Raw genomic sequence first — 11,720 nt, forward strand, 5'->3', positions numbered from 1 at the left:
ATACATATATATACACATATATGTGTATATATATATATAATTTCTTTATCTGTTCTTCCACCAATGAACACTTAACTTCTTTCCATATCTTGGTCATTATAAATGATGTTTCAATGCAGATATTTCCTCTCAAGTTAGTGTTTTCATTTTATTCAGGTAAATACCCAGAAGTGGAACTTCTGGATCACATAACATTTCTACTTTTAATTTTTTCAGGAAAAATATTTTTAGTTTCATATTTTGTTTTATTGCAGGTATTTTTATACATTGCCTTAAACCCTCTTTGGAACAAAGTGACATCAGTAAATAATACTATTTATAGACCTTGATGATTCTTTCTTAACTTGAGTTGGAGTGTTTGCACTTACTGTTTCTTATTTTATTTTATTTTATTTTATTTTATTTTATTTTAAAGTTTACTTGTCTATTTTGAGAAAGAGAGAATACCAAACAGGCTCCATGCTGTCAGCACCGAGCCTGAGGTGGGGGGGGCTCAAGCCCACAAACCACGAGACCATGACCTGAGCCAAAATCAAGAGTCGGATGCTTAACCGACTGAGCCACGCAGGCATCCCACTGGTGCTTATTTTAAAAATGTAGTTTAGGGGGCGCCTGGGTGGCTCAGTCGGTTAAGCGGCCAACTTCGGCTCAGGTCATGATCTCGCGGTCTGTGAGTTCGAGCCCCGCGTCAGGCTCTGTGCTGACAGCTCAGAACCTGGAGCCTGTTTCAGATTCTGTGTCTCCCTCTCTCTGACCCTACCCTGTTCATGCTCTGTCTCTCCCTGTCCTAAAAATAAAACGTTAAAAAAAATAAAAAATTAAAAAAATTTAAAAATTAAAAAAAAATGCAGTTTAAGATAAAATCCACGGCAGAAATCACAGCATAAACCTGGCTGAAGGTGGAGCCTGGCTAAGGCCTTGCTTAATCACCTTTTGCTCTTTGTGAGAGTGTGAGTGGAGTGGGGGGTATATCGTTTGCCGGACCTCATTTCCATAAAAAGAAAACGCCATAGTCTTCTAACTTTTATTCAGAATGAAATCAGCATAGTAAAAATACAGCAGTTATAGATGTGGAAAAGAACTTGATTCCTTGACAAAATCAGTCCTAAGGGGGCAGGAGTGGTCCCTGACTGAGTTCCACTTAAACGACATCCAACTACATATGAAGACAAAGTGGCCTCTAGAACATCTTACGAAAACACAACAAGCCAGCTGGTGGATCCAAGAAAATCACTCGTGGTCGTAGTTTGCATGAGATGGGGCAAGCTTGCTTTTAATCCAAGCTTGGTATTTCTGGGTTATTAGGGTGTAGATTCCAGGCTTCTTGGGATGGCCACATTGATGACCTCCAGAGACTAAAGCATGGAAGGCACCTTTGCAAACCAAGGGGCCACCCGAGTCACCCTGGAAAGAAGAAAATAGATAGATACTTGGTAAGAAGCTGTTGACCTTTTTCTACCACCAATTATTGATTATTCAAAGGATTATTACACAGGCCCTTGGTTTCGTCGTACCTGAAAGAGGGCCGATACAGCCCCTTTCTCAGTGTGGGTTGTCTTGGTTTCTGGCCAGGACAATGATTCTGTCCATCTGTCTGCCTGTCTGTCTGTCTGTCTCTCTCTCTGCCCACGTCTCTGTCTAGGACTACATGTAAAAACAACCTTTGGTAATCCGTGACTATAGAACTTTAATCCTTAAGGAATGAGTAAGTGCAAAGTTTAAAATAACCCACTGAAAGGAGAGAAATGTTTCAAACTGTAAATTTCATGTTGGTGCTCCTGGATCTGAAATCAAGTTGCTATAGGAACAGGCAGAAAAGAGAAATATATTGTAGCAAATATATTGGTGGCAGGGACTCTATCTTACTTTTTTCCCTTTTTGCATTCTCCCGTAATTGAACGTAATGCCCTACATGTACACAACACTTCGCCAAGACTTGCTCAATGAACTGATTCCAGAGGACTCCGTTAAACATGTAACTAAGATCTGTCAAGGAAAGTGACAGAATGATAAGAGGGGGCTTTCAAGTCTGGAAAGCGACCTTTGCCTCTGCTGCCACTCACATTGCAAATTACAGCATGTTGCGCTCTGGTCAGCCATGACAATAGAGGTGTAGGGGGGTGACAGTGTTGGGGCACTTCAGATACACGTGGTCTCTGAAATCATTATACCCTCCCCTTGATAATGCTTAATACAGCATGATGCGAATAGTGCATTCTAATGTCTTAAAGATCAGAAATTCATCTGCACCATTTGTCACTTGTAAACACGAATACCTGTGGTTTTTTGGTTTTGGTTTTTTTTTTTTTTTTTTTTTTTTTTAGTGCCTCAGGAAACCAAAGATTCTGAAAAGTATAACTATGGTTCCTTTTAGTCAATTTATCAACATTATTGAAGAAACACATACTATATATTTCAGATGCAGTCTGTTATCCTGATTAACAAATTTATGTATTTATGTATGTATTTATGTATGTATGTATGTATGTATGTATGTATTTATTTATTCTTTCTTAAGTAGGCTTCCCACTCAGTGTGGAGCCCAGTGTGGGGCTTGAACTCACAACCCTGAGATCAAGATGACCTGAGCTGAGGTCAAGAGTTAGACACTTAATCGACTGAACCACCCAGGCACCCCCTGATTAACAAATATTTGGAGGGTGCTTATGTCTGGGGGAAGTTCTTATGACTCATTCACATGGGAGGATGAGAAAGAACAGAGAACTCAGTGGAGAAATGGAGAGGAACTTTCTGGGGTTGGGATTTTGTGTTCTCCTTACCTCCCCTCTGGGCTGGGGAGCAAATGGAGCCTTTGCACACAACACAGCATTCTGAGATGCCTGTTTGCCTGATAGTCTCTTACCTGGCAGGAATCTTTGTGGCCTCTGTCATCTCCTGCACATATCATGCCTTTAGTTATAACAGGGCTGTGGTTGTAATAACTTGGGCTGTTGCAAAGTTTTCGACTTATGACAGTAACAGTGACTTCACGCAGGGTATCAGAGATCCTTAAAAATTCTGGGTCGGTGGCTCCCCAGCCAGTAACCTGGCATTTTGTTCCAGCTCTAATATCATTTTTGGAGCTTGGGTGCAGCAGCTGAACATGTTGGTTGAGTGTTGCAGCCGTGTGAAGCTGACAGATTGAAAAGAGAATAAATAATCATTCGTTCCCAGTAGTATTCTGCTATTAGTCTAAGCGATGTATGTGTGGTCCCTTTGGTCTAGGAAGGCATCCCTCTTCTTGAATCTACTTTGGTGGTAGCCTGCAGCTGTATTTGTGGCTGTTGCTTTTCTGAAATGCTCCCCATTCCCTGTAGAGCTCAATGAGGCTTGGGGAGGGAGCTTACACAGAACAGGAATTTTTGCCCAGTCTTAAGCAAACTGGCCTTTGCTCTGCATTGGATGGGTTTCTGTGGAATAACATCCATAGGTCATGACTTTGAGGGCTGGGCTGTTTCCGCTGGATAAGACCCTTGAGTATGGTCTAGACTGAGTTTGGACTAGACTAAGTATGGTCTAGACTAAGATATAACTCACTTCCGTGTCCCTGAATTCACTTGGTTGGCTCAGTTGTATAAAGGACTTGTATTTTTCATTTGCTAATGATAAAAGCATTTGGGAAAAAAGCTTTCAGTGGGGATCCTTGGGCTTGCTGGGATGTTCCCTTCCCACATGTGTGAGCATCATGACTGCTTTTCCTTGTATAAACACAGCCCTCATGCATTTGTGATCAATTCTTGTTTCTTTTAAGGCTGTATATAGAGTAGAATAGGCCTTTATAGAATATGTCACAGTTACCTCAGACGTGGGGATGATGCTAACAAGATGCTTTTGATTGACAACTTAACAACTGAAATATGCTATGCTATATAAGAATGCTGGAGAAATTGAAGGAAGGCAATACTACATACCTGAATTAGCATAATATCATTTGATTTACGATATGATGTAAGTCTTGAGAATGGTATGAATTTTTTAATATCAAACATTTGTTTGGAGGCCTCATTCTTTGAGAGAGAGTGTGCTCCTAAAATCACTTTGAAAAGCTGGCCTTTGTGATTCCTAAAAAAAAAGCAGAGAATAGAAGGAACAGAATAAGTACCAAATACCCCAATGGAGGGTAAAAATGGTGGACAAGGAACAAGGACCGTCTCCAAGGTAACACATCTAGGATTAGGTGGAGTGACAGAGGTCTTTGTGGACCCAAGCATAAATGGACAATATCAAAGGCCAAAGGTCTGCTCTCAGACTCACCCCAATTCAAAATTCCATAGTATTGGAAAAGGGTATCAGAACTTATACCCTACTGTGGGGAAAAGAAATGAAGTTCTAACTGACTGAGATCAAGTTTACAACTAAATTATGTTTATTTATGTAGAAATACATTCTATTTCTTGAGTTGTGGGTTGAAATTTATATCCACCAAGGTTAATTGTTTTAATTAAGGTAAAATAAACATAAACTTTAAACCATTTTGAAGTATACGGTTCTGTAGCATTAAATACACTTACATTGTTGTTCATGTCTCACTGCCATCAATCTCCAGAACTTTCTCATCTTCCCAACGTTAAGTGTTTTAATAACTAAAAGGTAAAAACTCAACTCTGCATTTGCTAATCTTGTATATCTAGACCTCATCTCAGGGCCATTTGGAGAATAAGATCCATTACATGGCTGTCAGACAAGCTATGTTCTGTCCCTTCAATTAGAAAGGGTATTTGGACAAGAAAGGGAAAATGTTCCTCAAGGTGAAAAATAATTGCTAATTTGAAATAAAGACACTGTAGGGTTGGTAGACATTGAAAATTCCATTCTGGAGATTTAGAAGATATAAACAGGTGCGTCAGATAAAGAAACAATAGTTTTGTTTTGTTTTGTTTTGTTTTGTTTTGTTTTGTTTTACCCCTGGTGACACACAGTTGTAGTACCATTGTTTCAATAGTGCCACAATTGATTTGATTTACTGCATGTTGGACAAAATTACATTTACATCTAGTTATGACAATAGAAACAATTTTTTTTTTTAAGATCTTGACAAAACCTTGGGGCTTTTGGCATACTGTAAAAAAATCCCATTTTAACGTGTGCCTTTAGGAAGCCACTTCAAATCCTTTAGGAAGGAAGGAAGGTTATGAAAGGACATTTGTTTACATACAACTATTTCATTGTCACTTGACAAAGGGATCAAGACAGATTACAATAAAAACATCCATACCCACATGAGTCAGACGGAGAAAGACAAATGGTTTTTGCTTATATGTGGAATCTCAAAAACAAAACACACGAACAAACAAACAGAAACAGATTCATAGATACAGAGAACAAACTGGTGGTTGTCAGAGGGGAGAAGTCGGGGGGAGATGGGCAAAATAGGTGAAAGGAATTAAGAGGTACAAACTTTCAGTTATAAAATAACTCAAGGGGATGAAAAGTACAGCATAGGGAATATAGTCAAAAATATTGTAATACCTTTGGTAACAGATGGTAATTACACTTATAGTGACCATTTCATTGTGCACCTAATTGTCGAATCTCTATGTTATACATCTGAAACTAATATAATATTGCATGTCAACTATACTTTAATTAAAAATAAAAAAACCACACATTCCCATACCTACAGATTAATAAAGATTAATAAGAATTTTTTAAAAATACAAAAACATATAGGAAAAGGAAGAAAGTGTTGTTTCAGCTTTGAAGAATAAGCTCATGACTATAGTAGGGTAGTTTTGAATATGGTGGGACTGTGGCTGCTGGGAATGATCACTGTTCAGTTTCTACCAAAAGAGTTTATTTTGGTTTATTTGGGGAATTTCAGCTCTATTTGTTGAAAAGTTTTCCTATTGCAAAATCAGGATGGGGATGAAATTTCTCAAAGGATGCGGATCAGATTTCCTAGGATTGATTCAAACTCAAATTCAACATACTCATTAAATCCAAACTTTGGGGGTGGGGGTGGGGAGGGTAGAAAATGATACCAAAGCCCTGGGACTACTGCTTTAACAGAAAAGATGGATACATGCATAAATAACTAACACAAGGAAGGCTGTGAGGTTCAAATGCAGGGTGTGGAAGATGAATTTTGATTAGGGGATGGATGCCGAAAATTTTTCTGATCTTCCTCATCTTTTACCAATTTCCTTGATGAGTTAATGCCTTTGAAATGTTTTGATTATTTTCATTTCCACTGGGACATGTTAATATCAAAAACAACCCAAGCAGACCACGAACGCTCTCTGACTTCCCATTTCCGGGTACGCTTCATCTGTAATCTATACTACAAAGGTCAATTTTTCTTCCCACAGAATACCTGGAATTACCTGAGTTCTAGGTTCCCCCTCCTTAGCTAAACCCACGTCTGAATTCACACAGAAAAGAAGTCATGATACCGGCGTTTTTCATTCATTTGTTTGTTGTAGGGTTTTTCTTGGACCACCTGCTTCAGAATCATATGGAGATGTGTGTTTATATTTTTTTAATTTTTTAAAGTTTATTTATTTTGAGAGAGAGGGGGAGAGAGAGAGAGAGAGAGAGAGAGAGGAAGAGGGAAGACAGAGAGAGTGAGAGAGAGTGAGAGAGAATCCCAAGCAGGTTCCATGCTGACAATGCAGAGCTTGACACGGGGCTCAAACCGTGAGATCATGACTTGAGCCAAAATCAAGAGACGGACACTTAACTGACTGAGTCACCCAGGTGCCCTTGGAGGGTTTAAAACAAAATACAGCTTTCTGAGTCCCACCCTGGACTTACCTGGAACAGAACTACATGCAGAACAGGAACAAAAATATTGTTTGCAGTCTTTTCTTGACATCCAGGCTTCTACTGAAACACCCTCACTATTGGGCCTAAAAATAACACTTCTACCCTTCTCAGTATTGCTCAAGTTGATGTGCTGTATAGTCCTCACTGGTAAAAGGGTTCTTTGGCCAAAGGTGACACACATGATAAGTAGGGAAAGCAGGACTCAAACCCAGCTTCCGTGATTTCAAGTCCAGTGCTCTTTCCATGACACCTCTGTAAGCCCCATGCCAAGCCCCTTCGAGACTCTTATTTCCTCTGCCATTTGCCTTGGCACTGAGCCATGTTTCTGCTTAGACACTCCTCCAGGGCGGACAAAGACAGGGTCCTTATTTCCTGGAGGTCTCTTTAGTCTAAGAGAGGAGGGAATTACCTGGTTGTCAGAGAGGGGCTATTACAGTCCCATCCTCAACACGACTGGATCATCGGACTTGTGCCTCAGTGACTACCATGGAAAGTACAGATAATAACGTAATGACATTATATGTCATTTACTAGGTTATTGTGGTGTGTCAGGTTTTGTGCTAAGCGTTTTACATATTTTCCCTCATTTAAACCTCACAGCAGTCCTGTGAGGGAGGTATTACGATTATCCCCACTTTTCAGATGAGAAGACTGAGACGCAGGTAAATTAACAAACTTGAGAAAGTCCCACAGACATTAAGGGGAGGCTCCAGGATGCAATGCAGGCGGGACTGAAGTTCAGCTGGTTTGAGTCTGGGGTCTGAATCCTCACCATTTACTCTGGGTGCCCCGAGTTGTCTGAGGTGGGATGAGGCCATGTGGAAGGGGCGGGGGGGGGGACAGGGAGGAGGGCGGCGGTCATCTAATTACAGCCCAAGCAGGTGAGAGGAGGGGTTCTCCATGAGGGAAGGCATAAGAGGGGATTCAGGAAGACGGTGGACAAGAGTTGGTGAGAATTTTGCTTCTGATAAATCGAAAGACTGAAAATAAGATTAGACAAAAGCCTTTTTACTGGTTTGCTTTTATAGTTGGCATGGCAACTAGTGGAGGGGCCAAGAGACGCACTGGGGAACGGCTAGTGAGATGGGGGCACCCCAGATTTGGCCTCCTTCACAGTTTTGCTGAAAGAGGGGCCTGGAATTAGTAAGCTATTCCCCCAGGATGCTTGGGAGTACATTTGTGGGAAGCCACCATTAAACTATTTCATAAATATTTTGGATTTCATAAAGCTTAATATTTTTCTAAGCATCAATCCGCCTACATTTTTACACCCAAGTGTCCTGTACAGGAAATCTGATCCACATATTCTGGAGTTCTTTAAACTCTGGCCATTGAAAATGGTATTTAGCAAGAGTTGGTTTTTTTTCTTTCTTTTTTTTTTTTTTTTTAATTTAATTCCAAGACCTCTTTTCCCCAATTTGTCAGTTTGAGGACCCACTCCTACTGAGTTAAGTTCATTTGACAAAATTTTAAATTCAAATTAATACTATTATTCACTTTTTGGATAGCACTTTATGGCTTGTGAAGGACTTCACACACTGTGTTTTTGGCTTAGAAAAAAAAAAAAGTCCTCCAATTTCTCTCCTTCCTTCTATCCGGCCTTTGTTGTGCGTTTATAATAAGTCAAGCTCTGTGCCTGGGTAGGTTAGAGTCCACTTGAATGTGTACCATAAGAATATTTGAAGATGTGCATATTTTGAATGGGATGAACATTTATTGGTAGTCACCCTCTGCCTAGCTGGTCCCCGGGGGGCACACGTGCTCTGAATAGGGACATAAGGGTGACTTCTATGACAGCAAACCCTCATTTGAATGAGGTAGCCATTTTAAATTGGAAATCAGTGGCTTGCTATTTAGAAATAAAACAGAAGTCCTCACTTTCCACAGGCTTCAAAATTCCTAATTTGTGTCTAGTCTTATTAAAAGGGGGGGCAAGTCAATTCAGTTGTTCTGTAGCCTGGAGAGCAAACCATTGTGGCCAAGAGATTCTTAAGTGAAGTGCTCTAATGTTCGTCAGGAAAGAAGTCCCCCTCTCTTCTTGGCTTATGTGGGCAAGAAACATAAGGAAGAAACATACAAACAACAACAAAAACAAATAAAAAACAAACAAAAAAACACCCTCTCCCCAAACCAAACGAGTAAACAAAACAGCAGCAAACAGCAAATTGGTTTTCCATTGCTTTTCTTTTTGCAAAGGTTACAGCACCCCAAGAAGAGTGTTGGACTTTTTTTTAGCTGATGTAAGAGAATCACAGACCAAAATGTAGTATGAGAGGTTATGATCTGTCTTCGGAAAAGCTTTGTTCTAAGTGTTCCAGAAAAAATAACTCTTTCTCTCCTTGTGCAAATCAGCTATAACTTTTTTGTTTTTAACTGGGAAGTCTGTTGTCCCTTTCCAGCTGTGATTCCCAAACTGTGGGCCTCAGGCCTCTGGGGTGGAAGGTGATGCAGAGGCGTTAACATAAGGGGTCTGAAAATCCATTTAACAAAGCAGGCTTCTTGTACGCATAACAATAACAGCTGCAATTTATTCGTATTTACTCTGTGCTAAGCAGACCAAAATATTTAAACTTTTTTTAATGTTTATTCATTTGTTGATAGAGAGAGACAGAGCGTGAGTGGGGGAGGGGCAGAGAGAGAGAGGGAGACCCAGAATCCGAAGCAGGCTCCAAGCTTCCAACTGACAGCACAGAGCCCGACGCGGGGCTCGAACTGACGGACCGTGAGATCATGACCTGAGCTGAAGTCGGACGTTTAACTGACTGAGCCACCCAGGCGCCCCAGCATACTAAAATATTTAAATAGATACTATTTAATCCTCAAAACCCCACCAAGTAGGTACTGTTATTATTATTACCCTTTCGTAAAACGGGAAAGGGAAGGTGCAAACTCAAGTTGTCTGAAAAGTTCTGGAATGCCACTCTCCAACTACTACTGTTGCTGTCTTCCCTGGCATTACACGGAGGACTTGGATTTGTCCAATGGCTTGCCTGGGAAAGGTGGCCCAGCTCTCCCTGAAAAGGAAAACTCAGGGCAGAAAACTTGGGTGTGCAAGAGGCTAAGTGAACTCCACCAGTTGGTCAGTGATCACAGAAGCTAAGGGTAGATCAGAATCTTGCCATTCACATGGCACAACATGGATGGACCTAGAGGGTATTATGCTAGGAGAAAGAAGCCAGAGAAGGACTAACACCTTATGATTTCACCTACATGTGGAATGTAAAAAACAGAACCAAAAACAGTGAACAAATAAACAATAACGACAAAAAAGAGAGAAACAGACACAAAAATGTGGCGAACAAAATGGTGGTTGCCAGAGGGAAGTGGAGGGGGGGCTGGACAAAATGGGTGAGGGGGATTCACAAGTCACGGGGATGATGAATACAGCATAGGGAACAGAGTCAGTAATATTGCAATGCACTTAATCGTGTTGAGCCTCTCAGAATGTATTTAATTTTTGCATCACTGTGTTGTACATCTGAAACTCCTTTAATATTGTATGTCAACTCTACTTCAACTAAAAAATATGTATGTATATATGAACAGAACTGTCATGAATACCCCTTGATATCACATGTGTATTCATCAAACGTTTCTGTGCTCATCACATTTAGAATGCTCAAAAACAAAATTGTCTCCCGGGACAGGGGAGCTTCTCTTTTGGCCAGTCGAGGTAGAACACGAAAGCCCAGAGCAGGGACTCACCGGGAGGGGCAGTGGGCTGCCGAAAGCACCCACTGTGGGTGGATTAGCACTCCACCGCAGACATGGTGGCCGCTGTACTGGATGGAAGCCATGAATGGCCTGGAATGTGGCGACACTTCTCTCCCTCCAATAATCTCCGTGCTGAAACCTACAGAAGAAAACCCAAAGATTCAATCAACATGACAGATCTGAGCAGATTGTTTCACGTCATTCTTCTTTTGCCAGTAAATATATCATTTCAAGGATGAGAAAAACCCAACAATCCTACAGTCACCTAAAAGTTATTATAATTTTACTGGTAAACAATTGTAAAACACATTTAATAATATTTAATAATATATTGGTTTAAGCATATGTAATTTAACAATGATATCGTCAACAGAAGAATTTAATCGTGCAGTTTAGACAGATAGACATGGTTGTGAGAAATCATTTCATTTATAAGTAACAACACAATCACTTAGAAATTCACTTAACGCTCAGATGTGGTAAGTATAGGAGATACTTACACTCTGGAGTCATAGAAACGCCAGCTGCTAGGAAAATTAGAGAAAAGTAAAACTCCATCATTTCAAAGCCTTGCTTTAAGAAGCGCAGGTGAAATATCCTGACTGCACTGGCAAAGGAAAGAAGATTCTGAAGACCGAGTGTTGATTTTGAAAGTTTTAACTGTCTTGCCACAAGTGTTCCAGAAGTAAGGTTTTTTTCACACCTATGTGTGAAAGTGTACATCTGTTTGAGGAGATCGGATCCAAGCTGTTGACACTTGTGTGATGTGTTATGCAATAACGATCTCATTTCCTGTAACATCTCTGATATCTGAGTACGCGTGTTATAAAAGGTGAAAGAATAATAAATATCCAAGAGCTTAATGAAGTCGCAGACAAAGTCCCAAGGTGTTTATTGCTCTAAATCAATACTATTTTCCTGGCAGAAAATGGTGCCTATCGTATTTGGTTTCTCACCATTTTTCATTTGGACATAGATGTATTACGTAGAGAGACGTGGAACTTTGCACGGAACATGATTGCATTGCAATAAGGCTTGGTTGAAACCTAAACACCATCCAGAGAAAACCAGCTATATTTTGTAGCACACTTATTCGTAGTCATGCCGTTTACTTTAAACTTGACTAAATCTGGGTTAACTTTAGTTACATTTTGGCGGGGGGGGGGGGGTGGGCGGAGATTTCATCATGTATTAGAAAGGAACATTAGCAACATATTTGTAATTTGGAGTCTCTCCTTTAC

At 40.3% G+C, this 11,720-nt stretch overlaps 1 protein-coding gene across 1 annotated transcript; it reads right to left on the reverse strand.

Moving 5' to 3' along the window:
- Positions 1 to 1,006: 1,006 nt before the first annotated feature.
- Positions 1,007 to 11,247, reverse strand: GZMK (granzyme K). The gene is made up of 5 exons (XM_015079800.3): positions 10,980 to 11,247; positions 10,471 to 10,618; positions 3,912 to 4,062; positions 2,864 to 3,133; positions 1,007 to 1,404 (listed from the first exon to the last, which is right to left on the reverse strand). Exons 1-5 carry the CDS (start codon positions 11,200 to 11,202, stop codon positions 1,231 to 1,233), a joined length of 966 nt encoding a protein of 321 aa, XP_014935286.2. The 5' UTR covers positions 11,203 to 11,247; the 3' UTR covers positions 1,007 to 1,230.
- Positions 11,248 to 11,720: the final 473 nt, after the last annotated feature.

This window comes from Acinonyx jubatus, chromosome A1, assembly GCF_027475565.1.
Source record: "Acinonyx jubatus isolate Ajub_Pintada_27869175 chromosome A1, VMU_Ajub_asm_v1.0, whole genome shotgun sequence".
In the NCBI taxonomy this organism is placed as follows: Eukaryota; Metazoa; Chordata; class Mammalia; order Carnivora; family Felidae; genus Acinonyx; species Acinonyx jubatus.

What these genes read in the sequence shown, in the direction of transcription:
- GZMK (XM_015079800.3), bottom strand. Translation starts at nt 11,202, where the DNA reads ATGTACACTTTCACACATAGGTGTGAAAAAAACCTTACTTCTGGAACA. An exon ending in CGTTTCTATGACTCCAGAGT is followed by an intron (nt 10,619 to 10,979) that starts GTAAGTATCTCC and finishes TTTCTTCTGTAG; the next exon opens with GTTTCAGCACGGAGATTATT. An exon ending in GCAGCCCACTGCCCCTCCCG is followed by an intron (nt 4,063 to 10,470) that starts GTGAGTCCCTGC and finishes CTTTTTTTTTAG; the next exon opens with GAATCACAAAGGCCAGCTTT.